This window comes from Gigantopelta aegis, chromosome 14 (genome assembly GCF_016097555.1).
Source record: "Gigantopelta aegis isolate Gae_Host chromosome 14, Gae_host_genome, whole genome shotgun sequence".
Lineage (NCBI taxonomy): Eukaryota > Metazoa > Mollusca > Gastropoda > Neomphalida > Peltospiridae > Gigantopelta > Gigantopelta aegis.
Genome location: NC_054712.1, coordinates 1,082,540 through 1,100,874, shown reverse-complemented (window position 1 = coordinate 1,100,874; position 18,335 = coordinate 1,082,540). Strand labels below are relative to the sequence as shown.

The following is an 18,335-nucleotide window of genomic DNA, read 5'->3' as shown; positions in this document are numbered from 1 at the left end:
TGGGACTCGGTGCAATAGTGGTTAGTAAGTAGACCAGGCGCAGATTAAGGGTGGGGTTGTGAGGGGTAGTTCAGTGGTCGCAGTGAAAAAAAAAAAAAGTTTTCAACTTATTTTAAAGAGCATTCACCGCTAATATAACATACGACTTCTGTTTAAGTAGTTACATATAGACACCCCCCCCCCCCCCCCCCCCCACCAGAAAAGATTCCAGGATCCGCGAAATGATTAATGAAGCCATTGGCTTTTATTCACAATACAATTATAGCCGATGATGAATTAATTAGTCATTGTATTCTAGCGGTTCGATTAAATGTTTTCTTAATGCACCATAACGTTGGTGAGTGTTTGCGTTCGCATTCGTGTACAGGTTCCGGGAGTAGCCCAGTGGTAGAACACTCGCCTGATGCGCAGTCGAGTTAGTGTTAAATTCCCTTTGGTTGGCCTATTTGGGCTATATTCTGTTCCAGCCAGTGTTCCACAACTGGTATACAAAAACCGTAGTATGTACCATCGTGTCTATAGAAAGGTGTCTATAAAAGATCAAGGGGCGGGACGTAGCTCAGTGGTAAAGCGTTCGCTTGATGCACTGTCGGTCTTGGATCGATCCCCGTCGGTGGACCCATTGGGTTATTTCTCGTTTCAGTCAGTGTTCCACAACTGGTGTAACAAAGGCATGTCTGTAGGATGGTGCATATAAAATATCCTTTGCTGCTAATGGAAAAGAGTAGCCCATGAAGTGGCGACAGCGGGTTTCCTCTCTCAATATCTGTGTGGTCCTTAACCACATGTCTGACGCCATATAACAGTAAAAATGTGTTGAGTGCGTCGTTAAATCAAACATTTTCACTATAAAAGATCCCGTGCTGCTAATCGAAAAGAGTAGCCCATAGATTAACGGTAGTGGGTTCCTCTCTCATCTGTGTGGACTCCAATGTTATACTCGACACTATATATAAAACAGTGCTTCGTTTAACAGAATAAAATTAATGTTTGTTTTGTTTAACGACACCACTAGAGCTCTTTGATTAACCAATCATCTGCTACTGGATGTCAAATTCTTGAAACTTGTTACACGAATTCTTCGCCATATAACCGTAAATAAAATGTGTTGAGTGCGTCGTTAAATAAAATAAAAAAATCCGTTCTCACCACAGCATAGCTTTCTCGCCACACCATAGCTTTCTCGCCACACCATAGCTTCGTCGCCACACCATAGCTTTTTCGCTACAACATAGCTTCGTCGCCACAACATAACTTTCTCGCCACATAGCTTTCTCGCCACGACATAGCTTTCTCCTCACCACAACATAGCTTTCTCGTCATAACATAGCTTTCTCACCACAACATAGCTTTCTCGCCACAACATAGTTTTCTCGTCACAGCATAGCTTTCTCGCCACAGCATAGCTTTCTCCCCACAGCATAGCTTTCTCGCCACAGCATAGCTTTCTCCCCACAACATAGCTTTCTCGTCACAACATAGCTTTCTCACCACAGCTGAGCTTCTTCGCCACAGCATAGCTTTCTCACCACAACATAGCTTTCTCGTCACAACATAGCTTCGTCGCCATTTACATAGCTTTCTCACCACAACATAGCTTTCTCGCCACAACATAGCTTCGTCGCCACAACATAGCTTTCTCGTCACAACATAGCTTTCTCCTCACCACAACATAGCTTTTTCCTCACCACAACATAGCTTTCTCGTCATAACATAGCTTTCTCCTCGCCACAACATAGCTTTTTCCTCACCACAACATAGCTTTCTCGCCACAACATAGCTTTCTCGCCACACCATAGCTTCGTCGCCACAGCATAGCTTTCTCGCCACAACATAGCTTCGTCGCCACAACATAGCTTTCTCGCCACATAGCTTTCTCGCCACGACATAGCTTTCTCCTCACCACAACATAGCTTTCTCGTCACAACATAGCTTTCTCACCACAACATAGTTTTCTCACCACAACATAGTTTTCTCGTCACAGCATAGCTTTCTCGTCAAAGCATAGCTTTCTCGCCACAGCATAGCTTTCTCACCACAACATAGCTTTCTCCCCACAACATAGCTTTCTCGTCACAACATAGCTTTCTCACCACAGCATAGCTTTCTCCCCACAACATAGCTTTCTCACCACAGCATAGCTTTCTCACCACAACATAGCTTTCTCGTCACAACATAGTTTCGTCGCCACAACATAGCTTTCTCGTCACAACCTAGCTTTCTCCTCACCACAACATAGCTTTTTCCTCACCACAACATAGCTTTCTCGTCACAACATAGCTTTCTCCTCGCCACAACATAGCTTTTTCCTCACCACAACATAGCTTTCTCGTCACAACATAGCTTTCTCACCACAACATAGCTTCTCCCTCACCACAACATAGCTTTTTCCTCACCACAACATAGCTTTCTCGTCACAACATAGCTTTCTTGTCACAACATAGCTTTTTCCTCACCACAACATAGCTTTCTCGTCACAACATAGCTTTCTCACCACAACATAGCTTTCTCGTCACAACATAGCTTTCTCACCACAACATAGCTTTCTCGTCACAACATAGCTTTCTCGTACTGATAAAGCGGCTACGACTATTTTATATAAACTTCCTTACAGACTGGGCAACACATACCACGGTATTTGTGTATCAGTCGTGAGGTGAGTTATGTATGTTTGATATAATATGTCGACATAAAATTGGAAAGATGATTTTGAATGGAGAATCCCTTGAGAAAACCCCCCACCTTTTTTTAATTATTAAAAAAATAATAATAATAAAACAACAACAGACAAACACACATACAAAAGAGTAACAACCCAACCAATCAGAAACACCACACACTACTACCAACAGCAACAACAAACAAACAAACAAGCAACCTTAACGCTGCTGGGGATTTTTTTGTTGTTGTTGTTGGTGGTGGATTTTTGTGGGAAGTATATATACTGAACAAAATAAGAAACTTCCGCTAACTTTGCTTGAACATAACTTGATGAAAACAAACCGGGGGAATAATTGTTATATATGCGTTTAATGAGTGTTCCATGATGCATCGTTTGGTGCAAAAATCATGGTCATAGGTTAACAGAAACTGGGAGAAATGTTGACCAAGTGTGGTAGGGGTTAAAAAAAAACCCACCCACTTAATAACGGATATGGCCACCTCTTGAATTGACCACTGCAGTGCATCGCAGGCGCATAGAATTGACTAACGTGTCTGCCTGTGGAATATTGTTCCATTCCTGAATGAGCGCTTGATGAAGTTCGTTGACGTCAGCGGGTGGGTTGGGACGAAGCCTCAATCCTCTGTCCAGACTATCCCAGACATGCTCGATGGGGTTGAGATCAGGACTTTTAGCGAGCCAGTCATCAATGAAATCAATGTTATTTATCCTAAGAAAATTTACAATGTCTCTAGCTGTATGAGAGGTGGCATTATCATGCTGAAAAAATCGAGATGTTGGCGTTGTTATAGAATAGAGGAATGACGTGATGGGCGAGAATGTCACCGCGGTAACGTTGAGCATTTAAATTGCCATCAATGACGACTAGTGATGAACGATAACCATGGACAATGGCTGCCCAGACCATGACACAACCCCCACCCCCGAAACGATCTCGTTCAAGAACACAACAGTCAGCATAGCGTTCATTTCTTCTACGGTAGACGCGCACCCTGCCATCACCACGTTGTAAAGAAAATCTGGATTCATCCGAAAAAAGAACGGTATTCCAGCGTCGCCGTATCCAACGAGTGTGTGCACGTGCCCAATTAAGACGATTTAGACGATGACGTTGCGTTAAAACGCATCCGACGTAAGGACGTCGTGCATGTAAACCGTTCTCCCGCAGACGATTACGAACAGTTTGCCCACTGATTCGGTTATTATGAAGCCCAGGTGTGTTAGCAGCAGTAGCAGTGGCAGTTTGGAATCGATTGCGCAAATGCGTGTTCATGATATAGCGGTCTTGACCACGCGTTGTAACACGCGGACGTCCACGACGTGGCAAGTCGTTAGTGCTTCCTGTCGTTCGAAATCTTACGCGAAGATTTCGTATCGCTCGACTAGAACTCCCAACATGTCTTACAACGTCTTCTGTCGACATGCCAGCATCAAGCATGCCAATCGCCCGTTCGCGTAAATTATTTGGTATTTTTGGCATACTAAAAATGCTAAAATGTAAAAAACGTTAATTTATTTACAAATTTTGAAGCGTTTTCGTTCACTTGACAACAATGTCAGTAAGACAAGTAAAACAAATTGGCCGAATACTATACGGGACATGTCGAACCATGCATGCACGTGCAAATTGAATTTCACGTTGTCGACGATTAACAGTGCAAAAATAATTGATAAAATTCATGAATCCTGATAATACAGCTCATGGCTAATATTACCTATATAATTTCATTACACAATTAATTCTTTAACACAACAAATACTATATGTACAAATCGGAAGTTTCTTTTTTTGTTCAGTAATATTTCATGTGTTCATTTCATTTGATTTTTTTTACTCATTCATCCAATTAAAGTCCAATCACGTGACTCTGTCGTCACACGTCATCTCTCGTGTTTGTCTGGTGAAAGCAGATTATGTTCTACTAGATTCGGAGTGTGGCCGCGTGCTTCCTCAGTTTCTTGGAATATAACCCCCATTATGTACAAGGCAAAATCAGAAAACATTGAATTGATTACTATTTATTTCCAGTAATCAGACGGACGTAATCTAAAGATCCCCTGGTAAGGGTTAATGATTAATAATATCTAAGGTAGAACACATTTTCGTCTGACCTACAAACGACTGCGACCTAGCAACGGTCATCTTAATTATTCTGATGTAGATGTTACACTTTGTGTATCGTCGTTTCCTTTTTAGTTATGTATACCGTAAGACAGTTTAGTGTTAAAATAAATAAATATATTTTAAAGTAGTGATCCAAAATTCATTATTAATCTAGTTGTGTTTAAATAAATATTTTTAGATAAAATAAGATAAAATAAAACTAAATAATATAATATAAAATATATGGTAGACAAACGTTCGGATGCACAGATGAAATTATTGGTGGTTAAACGGATGAATGAAGCAATGAACGAATGATCGAACGAATGAATAAGAAAGCGAGTGAATAAACGAATGAAAGAATGAAGGAATGAATAAAGGAAACGAATGAGCAAGCAAGTGAATGAATTAATGAATGACCGAACGAACGAATAAAGAACAAACGAACGAACGAATGAAAGAAAAAAATTAAACATTTAAATTAATTAATATATCTTAAAACAACAATAATTATGCGATGATGTATTTATGAGTAAAATGTCCTGGATTTGGGACACAGTTTGTAAAACAACGGAGTTAATCTCAAAGAATTAGCATAAAGCCTAACATGAAAATGTCTACGCCCCTGAAATATTGTTTGCCTATTGTGTAACTAAAGAACTAGGAAATGTCATTTTTCATTAAGTTTATTTCCATCAACGTCATTTTGGCATTAAAATACGACTTGCTACGAACACCGGCGTGAAACTATCTACACTCCTGACAGTAAACAAATAGTTAAACAAAACAAAACAAAACAAAACAACAAAACATAACAGGTAAAAACAGAAGAAGAAAAAGCCACTTTGGAAAGACAGATGTCATGTCTGTTGCAAGAAAGCGGTCGTTTCGTTTTGCTTATTGCGTACATACAATCACAGCGTACGTCCTGTAACTGGACAGGAAGACATAAATTAGCATACCACCACAGAAAACCGGACCCCTAGTTCAGCCAGCTAACGTTTCCCTAACATTCGCGACCTACTTGATTGGTTCCTGAGGTGGCCATTTCGGTTTTCCGTAAAGCCAGACTAGCGGACGTTTTTCTGCCCGGTCTGGCTGAACTCAGCCGAGGTGCGGTTCTGGAGCTACAGGGAAACTGGAGTCATCTCACTCCATCTCCCCCCACATTCCCATCACATTTGTTAAGATATATATATACCAATTTCGCTGCGCCCAGATGCGGATTGGAGGAAGAGTTCAGGGGCCAAATTCACAAACGCTTGCTAAGCCTAGTTACTTGCTAAACTGGCTTCTAACTCCAGTTTGTTGCTAAGTGTTATTCATAAAACCCTTCTAATGTAGCAAGCTTCTAAGTTGCTTGCTAAGCCTAGTTACTTGCTAAACTGGCTTCTAACTCTAGTTTGTTGCTAAGTGTTATTCATAAAACCCTTCTAATGGTAGCAAACTTCTAAGTTGCTTGCTAAGTGCAGAGTCGATCGGGAGTACCTCTAACTCATTAGCAAGCTGCTAAGTCACTTGTTTGTGTTACGTCGTGCAGTTCAGATGGCACGTAGAATGTTGCAGTTGGCGGGGTTACCACGAGCAATGCGACGGGAATGTATTTTGAGGGATCGTAAGAACCCTTAGGGTGTGTTTTCCGACTCTGAACTTATAAAACGCTATAGATTTTCGCGCATGGGAATAATGCGTATTACGGTTATAGTTGCCGTGGACATTGAACACGAAACAAGACGAAAATGCGCCCTTCTGCCCTATCAGCAAGTCCTCATAGCTTTGCAATACTATGTGTCTGGAACATTTCATATCATTGTTAGCGATCTTCTACATATATCACAATCTACAGCTTGCAGATCGATCCACCGTGTATCCACTTCCCTAGCACAGAAAATAGATGACTTTGTGAAATTTCCAAATAACGCCGAGACTCAAAGAATTAAGGATGAGTTTTTCCAAATAGGACAGTTCCCTCGTGTTATCGGATGTGTAGATGGCACACATCTTTCTGGGGTGCGTCAAGTGTATCTTTAAATTCCTCGTACTTTTGCGCCGAAAATAAATTTTCATTTTGCGAATAATTAGACTTTCTGCTTTTTTGTTGCTACATTTAACTCACAACTCATATCGAATGTTCAATAAAGATGTAACTATTATCCTATCACAAAATTACCAACATTACAACCGAAATGGACATGTGTGTAAAGAAATTGACATGGTGTTGTCAAGGATTAGACGTGTGCCAATATGCTTATCAGACAACTATGGAGCAGCATGTTTAACATGGTTTTATGAATTACATTTTAGCTACCAGCTCTGTAGGAATGAACTAGGCATTTAGAAACTTGCTAACATCTAGCAATCAACTAAGTTAGATGCCTTTTATGAATTTGGCCCCAGATAAACATCTTGCAACAGACATGATGCCATTCGTTGACTGTAACAGCCAGTGTCGGAACTGACCAGTTCCCCGAGCGGCCTGTCATGACGTCATTCGAGTGAACTCGTCAACTACATTCATTCATTTCAACTTATTTTCAACTTATATCCAACCAAGGTCCAAGCACGCTGTCCTGGGCACACACCTCAGCTATCTGGGCTGTCTGTCCAAGACAGTGGGTTAGTTATTAGTTGTTAGTGGTTAGTGAGAGAGAAGAGGGTATAGTGGTCTTACACCTACCCATTGAGTCGTTAAAACTCTCTCTGGGTGGGAGCCGGTACCGGGCTGCGAACACAGTACCTACTAGCCTTATGTCCAACGGTTTAACCACCACACTACCGAGGCATGAGAAAGTTGGTATGACACATATATAAAATATTGGACGGTCTGAATCGTCTTTATTACTATAATACGATTAAACGGGTATGTAATAGAGGTCGATAAAATAAATGAATTTATAATATAATTTATAATATATATTATTATGGTGAGACAAGACTCCCGTTGTAATAATAATAAAAAAAAACAACAACAACAGTATTACAATTTGTATATGTACATATTTCATCTCGCCATGGATCGACCCCCGTCGGTGACTATTAGGCTTTCTCCTTCCAACCAGTGCACCACGACTGGTATATCAAAGGCCGTGGTATGTGCTATCCTGTCTGTGCCTATTAAATATCTCTTGCTTCTAATGGAAACATGTAGCGGGTTTCTTCTCTAAGACTATATGTCAAAATCACCAAATATTTGACATCCAGTATATTTCTGACTGGAGGTTCCATGAGCTTATCTCACGTGCGACAACAAATAAGAACTTGGCCCATTCATCAAGAGACATATATATTCATTGAGTTTTGTTACACCACCGAGTAGTGTTATTACTCTCATCTCGTCACGTGTACAGTCTTCTAGTTTGACAAACTCACCTATCTCCATGCAGTCAAATAAACGTTCATACAGTGTTTTGCTTCCATCTATCATTGTACAGCATATTAGCTGGTGATGCACAATGTCGACTGTCCTATCATTACACATTGTATTCGTGTCTACCTGTGTATGTGCGTGCAGGCGTTTTGTGTTTTGCTCGTGGATTTTATTTGCTGTGTATACCACAACTCTTGTCTCCGCGTGTTGACAGGTATTTTGTGATCGACGCTCATAGTCCTAGCCACAACCAGTTATCAGTGCGCAGAGGTCTAATCGAGTCCACTGCAAGCTATAGGCTGCGCTCTCGCTATATGAACTGTACATGCCGAATTCCGTTCTTATCACTGATTAGTAGGTGGTTATTTGTTGGGGTTTTTTTTTTTTTTTTTTTTTTTTTTAATTTGGGGGGAGGGGGAGGTGGGAATCTTTTGTAGTATTTGTCTCTCGTCCCAAAGACGACTCATGGACAGTGCATGCCCCCTCCCCCCCCCCCCCCCCCCAATATAACAAAAGCCTGAATATGCCCAAAACCTTTCAGAAACAATAATAGTTGTTTCAGGTATGTAATTTCAGAGGAGTTCTTGTGACAATGACCCCTTCAAACCACCAGCGTGTTAGAAACTTTTTTTATTCTATAAAGCTGTTTTAATGTAGTGTTTTGTGTTCTCATGTGTCATTCTCGATTATTTGAGTTCAAATAGTTTGTTTCGCTTCTGTTTCTCTTTTCTGTTTGGCATTAAGATTAATTTAGTATGCGAAATACTGGAAAGGCGAGATGGTGGTTTAACGTGACACCTGTAAACAGACTATAGAATTTCGATATTGTGGACAAAACACTTGATGTAGCACGTACGTAGGTGTGTGGTGGAAACACCGAGTCTTCGATTACCAGTGACGAGTTATAGAAAACACATCGCCGGCGTACGCTTACAATTAGACTGGTTTTCAACTTAGTAATACCGGTAAAAAACCCAAAACAACAACAACAATGAAATGAACTATATATGGAAGATAGGAAATGTTTCATTTAACGACGCACTCAACACATTTTATTTACGGTTATATGGCGTCAGACATATGGTCAAGGATCACACAGATATAGAGAGGAAACCTGCTGTCGCCACTTCATGGGCTACTCTTTTTGATTAACAGCAAGGGATTTTTTATATGTATCATCCCACAGACAGGATAACACATACCACGGCCTTTGATATACCAGTCGTGGTGCACTGACTGGTGCGAGAAATAGCCCAATGTGTCCACCGACGTGGATCGATTCCAAACCGACCGCGCATCAAGCGAACGCTTTTCCACTGGGCTGCATGGCGCCTGCGAACTGTATATAGAATACATACTATAAAAGATATATATAGAATACATACTATAAAAGATATATATAGAATACATACTATAAAAGATATATCACAATATTTTAATTTATAATGTTTTCTCTCTTCATATTTTAACATTTTTGTTTTGTAATTTTTTGTCTTTTTTTAAATGTTTGTTTTATTATGCTATTTTAAGATATTGTTCTGTTGTTTTCGATGTCTTTTTTTTCGCAAATGTTATATTTATTATTATATAAAATCGGAAACCCTATTTTCTAAACACTAAGGTATATGTTTGACTGTTATAGCTGTTTTTGATAACTGAAATCATACTCTACTTAGATTTTATGGTTTAGATTATCAGTTTCCGTATATTTGAAGTGTCTTTGATCATCCAGGTGTTTTTAATATCACAAAATGCATTTCTCATATTTTTAAAAATGCACGTGCGTCTGAGAAGTAACAGTTATGGAGTCGAGTTTTAGTCCGTTTTCAGAGGGTATTTCACCATTTCAAAGTCAAAGGCTCATGTTTCATTCAATTGTAACTTTATCCAAATGTGTTATAGTTTTGTAGATTAACTAAAGTTCGTGTTAATTTTCACGGGTTGAAACTAGGGTATGTCCCTTTAAAACAATAATCATGAATAATAAAACTATTCCCTCGCCACCAAAAAACAAAGCATAAAAAAACTAAAACAAACAAAACAAACAAACAAGCAAACAGAAACCCGACAACAACAACAACAGGAAAAAACACATTCGATATTCGATGTCTAAAACATAGTACTAATATTACGTTCATGAATTCGTAAACAACATAAAGTATTCAAAAGGAAATATTTCTATATGATATTTATAAATCTAAACTTATCCTCAGCATTGCGTGCACCTTATTATAGGAAAGCGTTGAGTTTCAGTGCAGGTATTCTCTGACAGTGTCGTACATACATTATAACATTCATAATGTCAAACTTCTAAGGTTGAACATTTTGATCCGTTTTGGGGGAAAACATTGTTTATGTTTGATCAAATGCGTAACTGGTTTGCACACAAGAAACTTGATATCAATCGGGTCTAAAACTACAGATTTGTGTTACTTTTGTTCACCAGTACACTTAAAACTTCAAGTTTTAAACTTTCACTATCTATTTGTTGGTGTGCAGACATTTTTGTCTGACCCGGGAAGGTGCATAGCTTGGTAATAAACTATAAAATTAATGACCATTTTTAAGCCAACTTAATAATAAAAGAACAAACTTTAAAATAATGTAAAAATATGATAGATATTATTAAAATTACGCAAATAATCCAGAGATTGTATTTGGTGTTATATCATTTGTGTTCAAATTTACACGTTTAGTTCAATATTCATAGCTGCTATTTGTTGACCGTCCCGCAAGGGGGGGGGGGGGGGGGGGGGGGGGGGGGGGGGGGGGGGGGGGGGGGGGGCGGGGGGGGTGTAACATTCCTCAGTCTAAAACGATGTAACGTCAATAGAGACGTCTGACATGAATGTTTGAAGCAAAGGAGACCATCTGTAAATGTAATTTACACGTTACAACACGACGTTTGTTAGTCGGACAATGAACATATGTCCTATTTTTAACGTTTAATAAACGAGAGTCACCCAACTTGTTAACGAGCAAATATATTTTCTTCCTAAAACCGAAAGTTTAAATAATATCTGTGTAAATAGCCTTTAAAAAACAACACGGAAATCGAAACCCACAGTCAAAAAATAAATAGCAATGTCGTGCGCAATTACATGCAGACAATAACACAATAATACAGTTCAGAATAGACATAAAACACTTTTTCTTTGATCTATATCTTAATTAATCTCACATAGTGACGTAATTTTCTGCGTGAAACGGACATCAAATATTTATAAACGTAAGACTGGTAACCTTAAACGGAAAAGATACGATTTTTCTTCTTCTTTTTTTTGTGGGCGGGTGTTCGTGAAAACTTTGACTGGTATCATCGTCCTCTACGTTAGGATCAAAAACCAGTCTACCGAGCGACTGTTCTCTTTAACATACCTCCGATGTATAAGCATTTGAAGAAAGAAACTGTGGACTCCAATAATATGTTTTGTACTTTATTTTAGACGAGTATGCGCCTTTAACGATGTTTAAGATAGATAGGTTTTACTGATATATCAAATCACCAACAGCGGATTCGAAATCTTCTCTAATGTGACAAATTTAACTCTACTGAAAACCGGTGGCGACGGATATATATATATATAGATAGATAGATAGATAGGTAGATAGGTATATAGGTAGATAGATAGATAACCTGGTTTCGTCAAAACATTACAGGGGCTATAATGAAAATTGTAACTGCACGAAAACGGGCAAAGCTGTGTTAATGAATATCTAATTACAAGGCCGTATGCATCCGTGTTTGTTGACACACTAAAATGGCTTCCTGGCCACACTCATATATTAACGACTAGTCATGCAACTTGCTGCATAATTATTTATTTGTTCAAGTTATACATATTCATATACATTTATCTATATAACTGATAAAACAATATTGCACCACCGGTTTCTTATTTGTGATCCGTCACTGGTCAGATAAAATTCAGTAAACATCATCTTCAGTCAAGGAAACGAACTAATTTATACGATATAGGTATAATAAGATTCGTGCCTCTTTAGAAATACAGAATAATGAACACCAGGAATATCTGACTAATATGAACGTCATTTAATTACATTGACATGCAGAGACATGCAATCAGCGAATAGGACTTCAGAAAATAGGAAGAGAAATCAGAACCTGCACACGATCCTTTGCGACAGCCTTCTCGTTAAATCGAGTGACCACATCGGAAACCAACAAATCGTTCGCGGACGTTAGCAGCTGCCGTGGGTCATCGCCGTAATAAAAAGGTGTCCCGAAAATTCAGTATGTACGGTAATCCGGTTTTGAGATGTAATAACATTTGCAAAAAATATCCACGGGAAAATCCCCCACCCCAAAACATGCCTTTCAAAAAAAAAAAAAAAAAAATTTTAAATATATATATATATATAAGGCATAAAAGGCCTCTGTGGTGTTGTGGTTTGACCATCGGGCATAAGGCTGATAGGTACAGGGTTCGCAGCCCGGCACCGGCTCCCACCCAGAGCGAGTTTTAACGACTTGTTTGGGTAGGTGTAAGACCAGTACACCCTTTTCTCTCTCGCTAACCACTACCAACTGACCACTACCAACTGACCACTACCAACTAACCCACTGTCCTGGACTAGACAGCCCAGATAACTAATGTGAGTGTGCCCAGGACATTGTGCTTGAACCTTAATTGGATATAAGCACGAAAATAAGGTTAAATGAAAAGGCATTGCCTATTGCCATGAGCAATAATATTTTTGCAGGGGTTGCATTTGTGAGTTTTCTTTTCGCTTGTTTATTTTATTTTATTTATTTATTTATTTATTTATTATTGTTAATGGATGAATAATTATATGGTTTACATCACTGCTCCTGGCAGGTGATTATCACGTTGTTATAATTTATTCACTGGTCGTGTCATAAACAGCGGATCTGATTCCGGAGAGACGAGGTGCTACCATTGAAGCATATGAACGTTACATATCTGTTACCTCATTCTCTTCCTGACGCTAGCCCTGTAATCGCCGTTTGACGCTATCGCCGATCATTCACGTTACGAGTTCATTCATTACGAGTATCAGAGAGATACTTCACTGTCAACAAACTGTCTAGTTTGTGTCAATATTGTCAACTTGACTGAACGACGAGGTTTAACAATGTATCGATGATGACCCTTTAACGGTTCCATCTCTCTCTCTCTCTCTCTCTCTCTCTCTCTCTCTCTCTCTCTCTCTCTCTCTCTCTCTGTATGTATGTATGTATGTATGTGTGTGTGTGTATATATATATATATATATATATATATATATATATATATATATATATATATATATATATATATATATATATAACCCTAAAGATGCGTCATTAGCACGATGATAGTAAAATGGTCCAGTGGTTTATTAAAAGACCTTTGGGAATTGGTTAGTGAGGCATTTAGATTTATATTATTGTCAAAATCTGTTTAAAAGCAAATGATAAACAGCAAACAACGACATTAAAAACAGAGAGAAATATAAACGCGGAAGCGTGGAAATGGTTTATTGTCCTCGATATACAACCTGTATGGAACTGATAGCGCTACGGATTAATGTTGGATTTTTCGTGATGACATAAGCGGAAAGTACCTATTAAGCGCGCCGTTATATTCATCTTTTTCGTGTTAGTCGTTAGGCAGGTACAATGTGTTCGTCTGCTTCCGTTGTTAATTGTTCAGCCGCATCCGGGTATATGGTAACGTAGCTTCATTAATTTCAATCACATTTATTTTCTTCTTCTTTTTTTTATATAACCTTTTATTGTCACTGTGTAGATATTGAAATTTGAACAGCTGTTATCTCTAACTGACACCAGAGTGTTTGGTAATATGCAATCAACTGAATTTAAATCGAAATCTGACAGGATAACACATACCACAGCCTTTGATAGACCAGTCGTGGTGCACTGACCGAAACGAGAAATAGCCCAATGGGCCCACCGACGGGGATCGATCCCAGATCGACCGCGCATCAAGCGAGCACTTTACCACAGTGTATCCAGCCCCTAAACATACAACAGTATCACGAGCTAAATAGCAGTTGAGATTATTCTTTATTACACACCAGTGCAGGACATTGCTAATGTGATAACAATCACTCAAATCTAACTAGTGTAATATTGGCGTGACGTGAGCGTGACGTAGATCACTTGCTGACCCAATTCGTAGAAACATAACGTGTAGTAGGTCCCGACATCTGCTTACATCTGCATTGCGGCTTGTTTCCAGTTAGTTTGTAATAAATAAAATACTAGACTAGCTTGCCTGTCATACCATTTTTTATGAAACTCGTGAACAGTTCACTCATTTCATAAAAATGGGGTGACAGGCAAGCTCGTTTAGTATTCTATATATAATCAACTCTTGCTTGAAAAATGTCCTGCGATCTTTCAGTGCTTGTAACAGGTGATTTTGTATTTGAACTGTTAGGTCTTAAAACCAGACCGCGTTTCGCTATTTCGAGCCCTGTATATAGCATGTTATAAATGAGGTCATTCACGGAATATTACATCTGCAGGTTAATTACTGTCACACTGTGTAACTCGCCACTGGTAGCAGTGGGAGTCTCAAATAGTGGAGATTACTAAGTATTTCCTGCCAGGTACTCTTGCGTGGCAAAGTGATCACTCTCACCGGACCACTATAAACATTCCATGAAACAGGGTTTTTTTTAATAAATAACTAAAAAGTAAAGTTTGTTTTATCTAACAACGCCACCAGAGCACATTGATGTTGTATCTTATCATCGGCTATTGGACGTTACACAATAATATTATGGTCATTTTGACACTGTCTCTTAGCGGAAACCCGCTGTCGCCACATAGGCTACTCTTTTACGACAGGCAGCAAGGTATCTTTTATTTGCGCTTCCCACAGGCAGGATAGCACAAACCATGGCCTTTGCTGGACCAGTTATGGATCACTGGTCGGTGCAAGTGGTTTACACCTACCCATTGAGCCTTGCGGAGCACTCACTCAGGGTTTGGAGTCGGTATCTGGATTAAAAATCCCATGCCTCGACTGGGATCCGAACCCAGTACCTACCAGCCTGTAGACCGATGGCCTAACCACGACGCCACCGAGGCCGGTGAATAATAAATAACTAAAGCTACAAATAAATAAATAAATAAATAAATAATTAAAAAAAAACAAAAAAACAACAACAACAAAAACGACCCCCCCCCCCCCCCCCCCCCCCCCCCCCCACCAACAACACACAAATTGGTAAAGCGCTTGCTTAATGCGTGGTCGGTCTAGGATCGATCCCCATTGTTCCAGGCACTGCACCACGACTGGTATATCAAAGGCTGTGGTATGTTTTACCCTGTCTGTGGGATGCATATAAAAGATCCCTTGCTACTAATGGAGAAAATGTAGCGGGTTTCCTCTTTAATAGTATATGTTAAAATTACCAAATGTTTTACATCCAATAGCCGATGATAAATACATCAATGCGATCTAGTGGTGTCGTTAAACAAAAACAAAGCTTTAAACCTAATTTCGCCCATAAAATAACCGAATATTTATAGCTGGTTGCGCTAACTCGTGACCCATAATTAAATCTTGCACGTACACACATATATACATGTTAGCTATGCTAGGAACAGCTGGGGGTTTATTCGTTAAGGTCATAAAAACAGTTTCACAGGCTGTAGTTAACTTATCCATTTATATATTATGCATGTGCTCTTAGAGTGTGTTTAGCATCGTCCTTGAAACGTAGCCCAGTGGTAAAGCGCTCACTCAATGCGCACTCGGTCTGTAATCGAACCCCGTCGGTTGGGCTATTTCTCGTTCCAGTCAGTGCACCACGGCTGGTATATCAAAGGCCGTGGTGTGTGCTACCATGTCTGCGGGATGGTGCATATAAAATATCCCTTTCTGCTAATCGAAAAGAGTAGCCCATGAAGTGGCGACAGCGGCTTTCCTCTCTCAATATCTGTGTGGTCCTTAACCATATGTCTGACGCCATATAACCATGTTGAATGTGTCATTAGATAAAACATTTTTTTCGTGGTTTTTGGGTATGGTTGTTTTTGGTTGTTGTTGTTGTTGGGTTGTTGTTGGGGGTTTTTTGTTTTTTTTGTGTGTTTTTTTTTTTTGGTGTGGGGGGGGGGGGGGGGGGGTTCGTCGTTGAAATGTAACCTTTAATTATTTATGAGTTTATTAGCGTAACAGAGGTTCTTGTTTCGGGATATTTCGGAATTATTCGGCCGATTGCGATTTCCGATTTTTCCTGACAAGAATGTATTTATAAAATGATGACCAAACTACAATCCTGTTTATACCGAATCACTCTCTAAACCGGATTAATATACAGGTCCAAAGGTTATACATTATCTTCGTACAACTAATGGTTGTATTGTACCAAAGAAGAAAGTTCCGTTCCAAATATTTACGGAGTAAAAACATCTGCGACTGTGATTGGTAGTAATATGTGTCATTTGAATATTTGTGCAAATACGATTATGCATTGGCAATAAATACACTTTTATTTGTTTTGCAGTTGTTATGCAGTATACACCAGAGGTTAAAACTAGTGCAGAGAACACCCCATAAAACAGAATTGCTATTTTCAGCAAAAATTAGGGTTGCTAATAAAATCATTAATTAAATATCTTAAATGGTATGCGAACCCCTCCCATTTTGTTACAGGTAGATTAAATGTAAGGTACCACACTTTTATATTACTGTACTTCCTGGGTGTGTTGATACGCTGCTTACATCAGTTTTATTAGTAAACGTTAACATTATCGGCAATCTGAATTGATTTGGTCCCTTGTAACCTAATGCTATTTGTTGACCTCAGCCACGTGACCTAGGAGTTGACTGGTACAGGGCTGTGAAAAGGTCAATATTTGTTAGTAGGATGTGTCAGTTATTGACCATATTTTCCCTCGCACCAGCAAGGACCTACAGTATAGCATCTGAGTTATATCGAATGGGGTTCAGTCACTGGCCAAGTGGATCGATCACACAGGACATCGACATTGCCTGTAGGCATTCGATATCGGCTCGCGTGTCCCTTCACCGGAACAATACACACTGCTGTTAACGAACTAAGTGCGATTCCAGAAATTATCAAATATGTCTGTGTGGGGGTGGGATGGTGTGTGAGTGTATGTGTGGGGGGTGGGGGTGATGGTGTGTTTGAGTGTGTGTGTGGGGGGGGGTGCGGTGGGATGGGGAAGGGGCGGATTTTACATTCCCAGTGTTATTAAATATCATAATTCTGGTATAAAAATGTTTAATGTTACCTCTCAAAAACGTAGGAAGACGTGCATTACATACTTGTATTGGTTTGTGTTCGTGGTGTCGACGAATGCCGTATGAGCGGTAAGGATTGATTTGTAGTTATCAGAAACAATATTGTAACTTTAACTGGGTACGACATTTAGCTTCCAGCCCCGCCTGACGCCCCCCCCCCCCCCTTCTCCCTCCCCTCTCTCTCTCGCTCTGTGTCCGTCTCTGGCCATCCCCTCTCGATCCCCCTCTGTCTGTCTCTCCCTCCCCCTCTGTGTGTGTGTGTGTGTGTGTCTCCCTCTGTTTCTATCTCTCTCCCTCTCCCCCACACCTTCCCCCTTTCTCTCGCCTCTTCCTCCATCTACCACACACCTCCCTGCGCTCTTCAACGCAATGCTGAATCTGTTATTAAACTCATCTGAACATGTATACTGTTACACGTACTACTACCACGAACAAAAAGGTCACAAGTAATACGTACGTGGACAGTGCTCGCAGGAATCCCTCGACAACATGTCAGTCCGTGCCACTGATCGAACTGACCACACAGCTAACATAGCTTCTTACACTGTTTTTATATGGGTGTTTTTAGTTCAGATTTGGTATATATCTCTCTAGATGTAGAAGCACCATCTACCGTAACCTTGTCTGGCGCGGTGCCACTGACGTACGAAGATTTGGGTAAAGTCAGTTTCAGAAATGCCTCGATTTCTCAACCGTATCGAGTTCGTTCGTGCCAGTTCCAAGACGACCAAAACACAGTGCGGATTTGATTGATTTTTTTCCAAACAACATCTACCGACTTCCTCAGCATCTAACGACCGTATCGCTCATTGAGTTATCAGTGTAATCTGGACTGGATGGAAAGGAAAGGAATGTTTGTAAACAATTGAAAGTTGCAGGCTCGTCTCTTCGCCGTAACGTAGATGGGGTGTCGTTAA

At 39.8% G+C, this 18,335-nt stretch overlaps 1 protein-coding gene across 2 annotated transcripts in view; it reads right to left on the bottom strand.

Annotated features, from left to right (window-relative positions):
- LOC121389561 (carbonic anhydrase 1-like) overlaps positions 1 to 17,998 on the bottom strand; it is a 45,118-nt gene extending 27,120 nt beyond the window's left edge. The window contains exon 1 of one of the 2 annotated variants that reach the window (XM_041521235.1): positions 17,876 to 17,998. In XM_041521235.1, the coding sequence (XP_041377169.1) occupies positions 17,876 to 17,951 (76 nt within the window). In that variant the 5' untranslated portion in view covers positions 17,952 to 17,998. The remainder of the gene's footprint in view (positions 1 to 17,875) is intronic. The other variant, XM_041521233.1, reaches the window with a different exon arrangement.
- Positions 17,999 to 18,335: the final 337 nt, after the last annotated feature.